At 41.8% G+C, this 13374-nt stretch overlaps 2 protein-coding genes across 2 annotated transcripts; both read right to left on the bottom strand.

The window, feature by feature from the left end:
- Positions 1-597: 597 nt before the first annotated feature.
- Positions 598-4612, bottom strand: rom1a (retinal outer segment membrane protein 1a; the record flags this gene model as incomplete). Its single annotated transcript, XM_084373034.1, has 4 exons — positions 598-804; positions 1741-1987; positions 2074-2504; positions 4463-4612. 4 exons carry the CDS (start codon positions 4610-4612, stop codon positions 598-600), a joined length of 1035 nt encoding a protein of 344 aa, XP_084229160.1.
- A 2795-nt stretch (positions 4613-7407) lies between these two features.
- LOC311269054 (uncharacterized protein) lies at positions 7408-13166 on the bottom strand (the record flags this gene model as incomplete). The annotated part of the gene is made up of 6 exons (XM_084373033.1): positions 7408-8181; positions 8489-8593; positions 8770-8836; positions 9401-9562; positions 10890-12230; positions 12274-13166. The coding sequence occupies 6 exons, from the start codon at positions 13164-13166 to the stop codon at positions 7408-7410; spliced, it is 3342 nt and encodes a 1113-aa protein (XP_084229159.1).
- Positions 13167-13374: the final 208 nt, after the last annotated feature.

Below are 13374 nucleotides of genomic sequence, written 5' to 3'. Positions count from 1 at the left end.
ACAAATATAGCAAAAGGGTTATACTACGTGTAAATAACAGGGAAAATAAGACCGAGTAGTAATAAAAAATAAAGAATCTGCTCAGTGATTTTGAGCATTTTTATTTTAAGGAGTATCGACGGATTTGTAACTTCTGGGGGCACCTGTGAAGGAATTTTTCCTTCTTTAGGCTTAAGGTAAAATGTCACAGTCACAAGATGATGGGGGCAGCTGTCCTGATAACGTTACCGCTGTCACCAGGGCAACCAAGGCCAATAGATATGACGTACTCGGCTTCAGACTCTTATAGACAGGCTGTCTCCTTTTCAGGTGTATTGCATGTGACCTCAGGATCGCACAACGTGACTTAGGCTAACACATTTTCTCTTGTTATACAATACATGGTTAAATCAGTTCAGCATAGGGAATTTGAAAGGGAAAGAACAGTAATGTAGTATACATGTACGTTACTTTTGCATCTGACAATAAAAAATATGAACCCTAAATCTGTGAAATTCATAGAAATTTCTGATTAATATTCTGTTTTAAAAATCAAATCATTTATTAGTTGCCCTCTCGGTGTAAAAATTATTTACATGTGTGTACATTATTGGTGGTTTAGGTGGTTGCAGGAGCTGGACCTTCTCCCTCTTCCACCTGGTTATTAAGCAGGAGGAACTTGAGCACAGGGTCCAGGTACTCCATGATGGTTTCTTTCACCCCTTTCTCCAGCAAGTACCCTTCGGTCTCAATCTCTGCGTTTTCCTTCCCTTCTACTGCCTCCATGGAGGTCTGCAGGAAGCGCAGGCTCACCAGCACAGAGCCCTGGGGAAGAGGAAGGTGGAGAAGTTTAGATGTACAGAAGATTCCATCATCGAGGATCAACACAGACGACCAAACAGAAGTGGTGATGGATGGATTTCGTAAAAATTGTGCCCATGAGACGCAATAAATGAATGAGGAATTGATTGATGTTCACTCTCAATCTAGCCAGAATTCTCAAGAATTGCATTTTCTACCATTGCATCGAGGAATCTCGTTTCATGTGCTTTTGAGGACGTGGCAAAATAGATGAGATTTTTACAGTGGCCATTTTTCTCTGTCATCACGCTCAGGGTGGGAAGCTAAAATTCTGGGATTGCGATATACTTCTGTGTTCCAGGTTGCAGGTCCTATAAATGTTGGAAATCTGCCTAATTGTTATCATTTCACCACTTAACTGATTGATCAGCAACTGGAAACATGATGGATAGTAAAAACCTGGAGGGGCATTGGGCCATATTTCAAGGCAAAACAACATAATTGCCAACCCATTTAACCACTTACTAATCTGGTAACACTATCAAACAGTAACATTAGGTAGGAAGTGGTTGAGTCCTAACGTTAGCTGCTAGCGGAAGCTAATGGGTTATCAAATATGTCTTTTTACCTTGAAATATGGCCCAATATCCCTTTGGATTTTCACTTTCTATTGTCCTTTTTAGTTGCTGATCAATCAGGTAGAGGTGAAATGATAACAATTTGCCAGCTTCCCAACGATAATTTGACTTGCAGCCTGGAAGAAGCAGTACGACTTTTGGGCTTCCCACCCTGAGCATTGTTCCAGAAGAAAATGGCTGCCGTGTGAGTATGGTCTATTGTAAATTTAGTGTCTTTTCATAACATCTTGCCAACATGTTACCCTTGGACCATCCTCTATATTTAAAACTCCCCCAGCACCACCAACTGCCTGAAATGACTACAATCCTTCTAATAGTTTACCTGTAAGAGGAAGACTGACAGGACTCCAGCCCCAATGGTGTTCATCAGGCCCATGTAGTAGTGGACCAGGGCCTCTCGGCAGCCTCGGAGATAGATGTTGAGCTCCTCGGTCTGGTAGTCATAGTTATAGTGTGCAGAGTTGTTGGTGAGGTGATACTGGATGCATGGGCGTGGAGAGCTGGGGTTGCAGCAACTGAATGGGACTCCATCTACCAAGTAACGGCCATCCACGTTGCTCTTGATGCGGCTAAGGAAACAAGTGCAATATAAGTTTTAGATTTTCAACATGTTACTTCAAGACTTTATCTGTGTTGTAGTCAGATGACAACCTACTCTTTCACTTCCTTCGAGCTGAAATCAAGGTAGCGGTTGCTGATCCACTGGACCTCAAACCAGTCCCTGAAGTCGGTGTTTCCACAGCACTGGAACTCCATCTGCATGCGATCGATGTTCTGTTTCTGGAAGCAGCGTCCCGGGGTGTCTGTGTCCTTGTAGAAGCGAATGCCGTTCCTCAGGCCAACCTTCAGAGAAGACTCCAGAGTGCCCTTCATTGCATAGCTCATGATGACAGCTAGCAGCATGAGGACAGTGAAGAAACAAGAGACGGCAAAATAGGGCTTCAAGAAGGTCTTCCAGCGAGGAAATCGCCCGGCATCCAGAGCATCCTGACAGATCTTTGAAGCAAAGTAGTTGATACCCAAGGAGGCCAGACCGACAATCATGAGGGTGTTGGGCACAATGTGTATGTCTGAGTTATCCATCACCTGCAAATAAGTCACACAACATCGGAAATCAATACAAATTCTGTTTGTTCGCTGCAAGGACACGAGGCAAACATACATCAGAATATACCTGAATTTAAAGTTATTCTCATGATGAACCCATTAAAGCATTTGTTTATAAACTTGAGGTCTCCAAAATGCATGTGTAATGATTTTCATCAGCAGCATTACAGTCACTTACATAATAATTCAGAATTAAGAGCAACCCAGTCTAATCAGAGCATGATGAGCGGCTCATTTCAAGCCGTTGAGGCTCAGCTGTCTTGCTCAAGGACACCTTCTATACAGTGATTGCAGTTGCTAAGGAGGGTTACAACCAGCCCAGTAGCCAGAATTAAATGTTGGCGTTGTACGTTTCTGCAAATCATGGATACATTTAATGTTTCATTAGTATTAGATCAACATTTCTACACTACAGGTTGGGTGATGTACTTCAGATGCAGTCTATATGAGCTGCTTTTCTAATGGAGCACGAAGGGGTTAGACAGTGGCTATAGGATGCCCAGATGGCTGCGAAGAGACAGCTTCACACTACCAATAAAAGCAGGTATGTTTTTAGTGCACCCCAGTTGCCTTCAACCTCTGTACAAACAACATGACGTTAGACTTTCAAAACTATGTACATACAGTACATACGCCGAAGCCAATCTTTCTAATGCTCTGAGGAAAATAGATTTGTCCTAACACCATGCACAGAATTGTATTTGTATTTTGGTTACCATGTCAACAAACATCACCTGACTATGGCCTGAGCAAGTAATGGCAAGGACTGACAAGTCGTCTGCAAGCAAAACTGGACTTGGTCATGTTGCTTGTATACTGAATGAAGAGACTGGGTTGGCAAGATGTTGCGACACTGCAGATGTTTTTCTGGCGACAAAAGCGAGTATTTTTAACAACACATCGGGAACTTTGCCCTAACCAAGTGCTTTTTGTGCCGAAACCTAACCAGACCTTAATCACAGCATTGCTACAACATAAAATCTAAACACAGAGATTCAACATATCCATGGTTTGCCAAAACATTCAATGCCAGAATTAATTCTGTCAGGTGGGTTGGTAGACACAGACATATCATTCACTTACTCAATCCAGATTTCTAGCCATACAGAGATTTACGGTTGATTTTTAGCAAAATGGAAATTTAAAAGACCAGTTTTTAAATGACAGTAGGCTTGAAATGTTAGGTATTTGTGAAAAAACTCTTTTTAGTGTCGGGATAACAACCAAAACATTGTACAGAATCTGGTGGACATTAATAGATGTCCTACATTGATTTCATTGATTTTCCTTCAATGCAAAATGATGGGATAAAATGCAGTGGTGTAAACTATAAGGTAATATACTCATTTTTAAGCTTTGAAGATTCGAAGGGATTAGGCTAATTATGATTGACAGAGCCTGGTTATTAAATGATGAGTCAGGGTCCAAAGCGGGTCACAGGCGTATCAACGTCTTATTGGTCTCCAGTTAATGAGGACATTTCTTTGATGGTATCAAGACACATTTCAAGACACTTTGTTCCATTTTCATGTTTTATCCAAAAAGATTGCGCCAGTATTTAAATAGTAAGTCTGGTACGGATGGCACCTGTCAGGTGTAAATCAGTGCATTAGGGTGTATCAACTGTATCACCTTACAACTACCAAAGACGCTATCCCTGAGAGTAGATATTTACTGTGTCTATGTATGTAAGTATAATCAAGGCAACTAGGCGTATCGATTTTCTTCCAACTGTATGTAAGTATAGTTAAACAATGTGTAGTTGCACCTTGAAACAAAATCATTACATGTTACTCGCTTTTGCAATCAAACTGTAAGCAAATATGCCTTCAGTTGTTGTAATTTGTTGGTAACTTGCATGTAAAAAATAGTCAAAACCAGCAAAGTCAGGGAATTATGAAGCTTCAAAGTCCTAACATATAAAACTGGAGAGGTACCTCTGCCCTCCTGCGGAGCTCTGTCTTTAGGATGCACCCCAGGCTGAAGGTCATAGCTCCAGCCACTGTGGCACTCCAGGAGAGGAGCCACAGTCCCTGGGCTAGCTTCACCCTTTTCTGGAAGGGGAACTTCATCTTCATCACCACCATGGTTGCAGCGAGGGAATCGGAGCCTTACCGGGGGAATAGGGGAAGGAGAACAACGAGGCAACGAGGGGTGATGCTGTGCTCTGTCTGCGAGGAAGAAGGAGAGGTGAGAGGCATGACTCTGAAGACTCAGAGAAGAAGAGGAAAAAAGTGAAATTCAACACAGAATCTGAAAATCAGTAGCAACGAAGCAAGCACCATTAAAAACACACTGATAATAGCTTTGTGAGAACAAATGTTAATCCAGCAATGGTCGTAGTCAGAGAGGTTGGTGCAAAATCCCTTGAGAATAAAGTTTTAGAGCGTCTCACTCAAGTAGTGTGTCAAAATTCACCTTATTTGTCGCCCCAAAAAGTGGTGAAAAAAAGTCCAGATATCTCCACCGACCACTATGTACCATCCACTGTGCCACAGTGGATTTGGCACACTGGATTTGGCAAACCTGGATGCTGGGAGCGACTTACCTCTAATGCCTACCTATCCTATTAAACTGGTTTGTGAATCCAGGCCATTGTCTGCTCAGCACCCATCACTCATGCAGAGGGACACGGATGACAAAACAAATTGAAGCTGACAGGGAGGTGGATACTGTTATGAGCCAATAACTGTGTATCACTTATCCTCATGACACAACTTCAAATGCACACATTGAGATGAAAAGAAGAGATATGTATTTTAGATAAGCCATTTTCATACATATTTGATAGGAATACTTTATATTCAAACATCTTATTTAGTTTCCATTTTGCTTCTTCTAATTATCAGTGAATTTAAAAGGAAGAGATGATAATAAAAATGATATTATCTGTGGTCAGTTGAAATAAATTCACATTGATGGAATTCCTGCACAGCAGGGGGCCCCTAATACCAGTATTGAAAAAATGAGGTACAGGACCCATCACTTCATTTTCCCTCTGCTTATCCAGGTCAGGGTCACACCAGGGCAGCTTCCTTTAGTAGCCTATCTACAGCACTCTGAGGCTATTTGGGAGGTGTAGTCCATGTAGTGTATCTGAAACTACATTGCAGTATTCTGTTGTATGTTTAGAATGAAACTTGTACAATATTTTTTACAGTTCATACACAGAAAACATTAGTCTCGTCATACCAGCAGCTCTGTGAGGCTGCACAGCTGTGCTTTGAACTAAATGCTGACTTGATAATGCTAACGTGCAACATGTTGATTTAACAGAAAATGTTTAGCATGTTTACCATCCTTGTTTGGAGTATTAACATGCTAACGTTTGCAAATTAGCAAATTATTGCAAAAGTATTTTTCATTTTTATTGGTTTTGCAGGTATTATAAACAACAAATTTAAATTTTGACCTGATGACCCGAATTTGACTCAAAACCTTAAAATTGTGCAATGAGAAGAGAGTTAACCATCATAGAAAGCTGGTTTTAGCTGGGTAATGTTAGCTTACATTAGCTCGCTTGCTGACACAGACAAATTGCTAACTAGCTAACGTAGCAAAATACTGTCTTGAGTAGATAACGCCAGCTAATTCATCCATCATTTAGCTAACGTGACGAAGCAACCAATGCCAGATACATGCAGGGTAATGAAGGTAAGTTGCAGCTAGCTGGCTAACATTAGCCCGCTTCCTTGCTAATGTTATTGCTGGCATGGCAAATATTTTTGGTGGGATACTTCTTTCTACAATCTTACCAACCCAAGCTTTAAAGAGATGGGCTCAGAGGTATTTCCTTCTGTTTCTAACAATATCCCTGGTCAATCTCTCCTTCATTCACCTTCTATTTTGTTATTAAACTTCTAACAACTCCTCCTTAGATCTATCTTTATCTATACATATTCCTGTTCAATAGATGTTGAAATACAAGAAATGTAGTCACTTTTCATTTTTTGTGGTTTATTAGATGTTACATGAGTTACATGGATGACAGATGACACTCAAGGTTGAGAAATGTGTTAATTTCTTTCGGCAGGTTAATTATTGTAATCAGAGGAAATTAATGTTTCACACAAAGACAGGACAATGCTTTTGGAAATATACATTTAGAGCTACTTCATAACTGTTTTGTTAGTTCACATTATGTCATTTAATATATGCTAAATCAGACTAATTAACAGGAAAACTGTTGCTGTTTTAAGATTGTGCTTAACACAGTATGTAGCATTAAACCATGCAATCACCAACACATAATTATGGCTACCTACACAAGAAGTACACCGTATATGAATACATAATGTTTCATGCAATAAAGCAAACAAATAAACAGAGTAAATACTTTTTGTATCTGTGGAGATAAAAGAACAGGAAAGGATCTACATCTACATCTGCATTTATACATCAAAATTACATTTACACTTTACCATTACATGACCAAATCTAAGCTGCAGAGGTTTCAAGGTACATATAATGTTTAAATACATATATTATTTAATCTGTCCCCAATTTCCCCATTGTGGGACTAATAAAGGTTTATCTTATCTTAATTCCCCTTGGCAAATGTTGATTGGATTGATTGGATTTTTAAGGTTAAGGTTATGTAATGCAATTAGGCTATTTATTTGAGACTAGATTTTTTATCATGGAACAAATGAGGGAGCCAAGTATGCTTTCTGAAACGGAAAATGTTAATTGGAGACAGGAAATCAAAGTAAATCCAATCAAGTCTTACAGTTTGAATTCAAAGGTCAGCTCTCCTCAAACCTCATGTTAATTAGAGAGGCTGAACCACTGAGCCACTGAAACAGAGCATCGTTGAACTTTTCCAAGTTCATTAAGATCAAAGTAAATTATGATTTCAGACACAGTGAACAGTGCACTTCTGTCAGAGCTTTGTTCGCTCTCCTTGCAACACCTCGTCTGGGAGCCCTCCCATCCAGCCATGCATCTCAGCCCTGCTCTGCCCTTTTCCTTCACCAGGCTGCTGTTCACATATGAAATGGTTGAGAATCCGCTCGGCTGTCTGCAGACTGGCGAAGCTGCCTTCTACCTCAGACATCCTGCTTTCTATAACTGTGTCCCTGTCATCGCTCGCTCTCCAGTGATGAATGATCTCATTATCTAAATCATCGATGGCTTCGTCCCCTCGGTGGTGGAGGTCCATCATGGCCTCCCTGCCTCTTAGCTCTTTCTGCATGTGATGGCGTGTCAAGGGGATTTCCTCAAGGCTAGCTGACCGGATAAGGATAGCAGAACCAAGGGGTGGACCGTCACCTGTCATGACATCAGACAGATTCTCATTGTGGATGGTGAACTGGAGATGAGGTATCTGCAGCGGGCGTGGAGAGTGTGGTCTGAAAATTTCATCACCCCCTGACTCGCTGTCTTTGTCCATGTCTCCCACTCGGTTTATCCATGCTTGCCCTCTGTGGGATCCTGTCAGTATGAATTGTGGGGTCTCTTCTCCCATCTCAGACCAGTCAGATTCCTCCTCCTCTGGAACTGAGCCTAGAGATTGGTCTTGCCCACCTGCTTTGGCCTTTCCATAGTTGTGGTTGTCCATGAACTGAGCCGGAGGGGGAGCAATGGGGAGAACCACCTGATTAATGCCATCATCTGACTGAAAATGTAGATCGGTTTTGTGTAGCAGTGATGTGACCTACAGTAAGTAGAGGTTACAAACTGATTAGTTTATTGATTCAAATGGTTCAAAAATGAAGAAGAGGTATTGTAAGAATAAAAAAATCATAATAAAGCTGAATACTGTAGGTGCACCACACAGTCTCACAGAGGCTTATCAATCTTTCAGTTGTACTTCTTGGTCTGTCTTTACTTACCCATAACAGAAATCATAAGGAATACAATTCATTCATTGTGGCAGCAGCCTTTTCTGGCTCTCCTCCCCTACCTACGAAAATGTTTGGGAAGCCTCTGCCTAGAGTTTAAAAGGGATGAAAAGCTCTTACACTGAACGCTTCCACACTGTTGGCGAATTTTGCATCGGCGAGCTTCTCCGTCAACGCTGAGATACGCTGGTTCAGCCTCTCACGTTCTCCCTCCATACTCTGAGTCTGACAGAAAGTAGAGGAGGCACAGTTACCACAGATTAACCTTCAGTACGTGAGATAAGGTATCCCCTCCCAAGAGTTTTACTGCTCCTACATGTCCCATAACTTGTTTTTATAGCATTTTTTGTGTCATATTCAAGGCTTGAAAACAAGAAACATAGAAAAGCCTCCAATCTCACCACTGAATGAAGCTTTTGCTCCAGAAGACTGTTAGTCTGTTGTGTGGAGGAGCAGTTGTCGTGTAGTCTAGAATAAAACACAGACAGAGAGAAGTTATAATAGTATAATACATTGCAGTATACATGAAATATCCCACACTGCATGAGGTTTAGTACAACTAACTATCATGTTAGGTCTTGATTGAGCCTTGTTCACATCTCTGAAATTGTTAATTTGATTCCAAGTCCACAACCATTGTGTTACATATTCTGACTAACTGCACATTACAAGACATTGCGGGGGTCAAACTTTATGTTTAACAGGTTAACTGATAATACATAAATTGAATCTGCAGCTTAGGTGCATCGTGTGAAACCCTGAACTTAAACATAAATGGGAATTGAGTGTCATTTTTCATGACAGCCTCATTTTCGGAGTCAAGTGTTTGGCCCACAACCTTTGAGCATATTCATTGCATATAGCATAGCATAATTTACTGTTATACCTTTATGCAAATATGATCTGAGCACACTCCCAAACACAAGGACACATTCATTAGTATCCTAACATTTTCTGATCAAGAGGATTTAATTGATGTGTGTATTATGTACTGGAAGAGGTTAAACGAGATGTTTTTTATGCTGTCTTTACCTTTTAAACCTCTCTGTGAGGCTGCTCAGTTCCATCCGTGTCCTCTGAAGCTCTGCCTCCAAAAGCTTTTGGCCGCTCATGAACTCCTCTCCTAAACACTCCATCCTCACTGCTGTCTTCAGCAAACTCTGATGCAGTCCTACATTCTGCTCCTGTAGGATCCTGTTCGAAAAGATATACACAAGATAAAGAAAATTGAGTGAGACAGAGAAGGCTACATGAGCATTTCATGAATTTATTCAATAGCACATTTGCTGTCAAATTCAGCTATTTTCTATGATATTCACCTCCAAAATAATTGTGTAACTAATTAATCTACGAACAATCATGGCCATGTTCACTTGGATTTTGACTTTTACCATTAATCAAAACCGAAAAAATGATATAACACTCACATGATTGTACCAAGCTCATGCTTCTTTTCCTGTATGAAAGAGAACAACATTATTTTTAACAAGACAAATTCAGAAATAATATTTATGATGCCAAAAGAATAAAGTTAAAAAAGGGTAATCATTTATATTAATGTCATGTATAAATGTAAGTTAATAGGTAATAAGACCCTTATAAGATTCTTATTAACATTAATCAGACAATATAAACCTAATAACAGAAACACAAACATGTTTATTGTTAGATTGTAAGACATGTATAAGCACTTATACAAAACTTAACAGTTAATAGACTGCTAAAGTACGTTAATAAAAGCCTACATACTTTACTATGCATTTAATAGCAGTTATACAGTTGCAATTGCTCTTTGCAGCTATCGTATCTAAAGCGAGAACGGTGCTTTGTTAGGGTTAACATGACGTATTTCTCTATATAAAGCAATAAGAAAGCTTAGTAAAGGTTTAACAACGGCATAAAGTTGATTAACTCAAATGTGTTTGTAATGCTGGTATAAGCAAGTATAAGAAACTCATAATGTTTTCATAAATGTTCTTAAGCAGTCTATAACTGTTAACAAGTTTCTTATAAATGTTCTAACAATAAATGTGTTCACGAAGCCTATTGTTTACACTACATTGTCTTATCAATGTTAATAAGTTAAGGATCTCATGAGGACTTTTAAGGGCCAATGGACTTGGACTAGGCTTTGGGATGTCAGTTTGATCACCATTAATATGTGCAAGGACAGTAATCTATTGTTCTTCAATAACTAATCTAATGCCAGCACTGGTGCCCAAATCAATAGGCAGGCAAATTAGTGGAACATCATTACATAACCAGTTAATCAACCATGTATAACACAGGCAACTATTGACCTGCCAATAATTACTTTATGGATGTACAGTAATAGGGGATGTCATGAATGAGTATGGTGTTAACCCCAAGAGAAATGTCATACTTTATGTAATGTTGGGCCACTGAAGCTTGTCTGTTCCTCTTCCTGGCTGGAGGTGCTGCCAATATTCCTGGGTGAATCCGCCTTGCTGGAAAGAGACTCCAGCTTCCTGCGTGAATGTGGACTGACAGCAGTATGCACCTTTGAATGAGTGTTGTGGTCATCACGGTCATGTGATGAGTGATGTCCTTTGTGATGACATGTACTACTGTAATTGTCCTGGTGATGATGATGGCCTGGACTGTGGTGGTCTTCATGTTGATGATGGTGGCCTTGACTGTGGTGGTCTCCATGTTGATGGTGATGAGTTTCACTGTGGTGGTCTCCATGTTGATGGTGATGAGTTTCACTGTGGGGGTCTTGATGGTGGTGATGATGGCCTGAACCGTGGTGTTCACCATGCTGACGATGATGAGATTCACTGTCTTGGTCTTCATGGTGCCGATGATGGCCTGGACTGTGGTGGTCTTCGTGGTGATGATGGCCTGGACTGTGGTGGTCTTCGTGGTGATGATGGCCTGGACTGTTGTGGTCTTCATGGTGATGATCGCCTGGACTGTGGTGGTCTTTGCGGTGATGATGGTCTGGACTGTGGTGGTCTCCATGTTGATGTTGATGAGATTCACTTTGGTGGTCCTCATGGTGATGCTGATGGCCTGGACTGTGGTGGTCTCCATGCTGGTGATGATGAGATTCACTGTGGTGGTCTTCATGGTGATGATGATGATGGCCTGGACTGTGGTGGTCTTCATGGTGATGCTGATGGCCTGGACTGTGGTGGTCTCCATGCTGGTGATGATGAGATTCACTGTGGTGGTCTTCATGGTGATGATGGCCTGGACTGTGGTGGTCCTCATGGTGATGATGAAGATGGCCTGGACTGTGGTGGTCTTCATGGTGATGATGATGGCCTGGACTCTTGTGGTCTTCATGTTGATGCTGATGGTCTGGACTGTGGTCGTCTTCATGGTGATGCTGATGGCCCAAACTATGGTGGTCTTCATGGTGATGATGATGGCCTGGACTGTGGTGGTCTCCATGCTGGTGATGACGAGATTCACTGTTGTGGTCTTCATGACGATGATGATGATGGCCTGGATTATGGCGCTCATGGTGATGATGATGGCCTGGACTGTCGTGGTGTTCATGATGGTGATGATGAGTTGCAATATGGTGATCTCCATGGTGATGAGCATGACCATGATGGTGTCCATGGGGATGGTGATAAGCGTTGCTATGATGTCCTCCGTGGTGATGAGCCTGACCATGGTGGTCTTCATGGCCGTGGTGGTGAGCTGGGCTGTAGTGGTCTCTATGATGGTGGTCTGCATAGCGATGGTGATGGGATGTGTCGCTGTGGTCTCTATGGTGATGAGAGGGACTATGGTGATCTCCATGATGAGAATCCGGACTGTGGTGGCGTCTGTGGCGATGATGGTGACCAGAACCGTGATGGTCACCCTGGTGAGGTTGGTGGTGGTGCTTGTAAGAAGGTGAACGAGAGCGTTTCCGATGAATTTGAGACCGTGAGTGACGTCTTTTCAAACAGCTAATATCACCGCAGCTTTTGGGCTTTCGATGCATGTGATGGGCTGAGTCTGCAGAACGATGACTATGATGATGGTTGAAAGATTTCGAGTGAGAAACTCCAGAGGAGTGCTTGCTGGTATGGGAGTACTTGCTGGAGCTTGTGGAGTCTGCACTGGCAGGTCGACTTCTCTGCTGTCGGAGTTTCTCAACGCTTCTGCTAACCTTATGGGATCTAACAGAGGCCTGCCCTGGACTGCTGGGTCTTTGAGCATCAGTAACCCCAAGAGTGGTGAGCCTATTCGGGCTGAGAACCTGCCGAGTGATCTCATTAAGGAAGGCAGAGAACTTCATCTTTTCCTTCATTAAACTCTTCACAGCCTCACCTTTTCTCCTCTCTGGTTGCATTTCATCCTCACCTCCATGCCATTCTTTGTCTTTGGGTCTAGTAAGAGCCTCCATGGATTTGGCTTTGCGGACATTTCCATCATTTCCTGAGCCTCTTGCACTCCTCCGTGTGTGCTTCAGGGTGCCATGAGAAGTGCCACTGTGAGAGGACTTGCCCTTCTCTCGTTCCTGTTTAGCAGGGAGCCTATTTAGATAACCGCTTTTATCTATCAAAGGAGCTGTGTCGTCTCCTTCAAAGTACTTCTGTTTCCTGGAAATGTCAGTGCAGGACTGTGAATGCTGGGACTTCTTAAGTGGATATAAATACTCACTGCTAGACTCAGAGGACAGGCTAGAGGTAGATGTGGAAGCGGAAGAAGAAAAGGAAGAGGATGAGGAAGAGGAGGAGGATGTTGATGAAGAGGATGAAGAAGAAGAAGAGGAAGAAGAAGGAGAAGAAGAAGAGGAGGAGGATGAAGAACCACTCGAGGAACTTAAGGGCATTTCTGAAAGAGAATGATGGTGATGGTTTTGCTTGGGATGGTGATGGTGAGAGTGAGAATGATGAGTCTTGACATCATCATACTCATGTCGAGGGTCGGAGTGATGATCACTGAAAATGCTGTCATCTGCTGTTGATTGGGCGCTATTTTAAAAAGAAAACACGGGCGTTAATAACACACTGGTTCCCTCTCCAAGGCTGATGATAGCT

The sequence above is a fragment of the Pagrus pagrus genome (assembly GCF_965226575.1).
Source record: "Pagrus pagrus genome assembly, chromosome: 14".
NCBI lineage: Eukaryota > Metazoa > Chordata > Actinopteri > Spariformes > Sparidae > Pagrus > Pagrus pagrus.
Note: the sequence above shows the minus strand (reverse complement) of the source record. Positions and strands in the feature narration are given on the sequence as shown.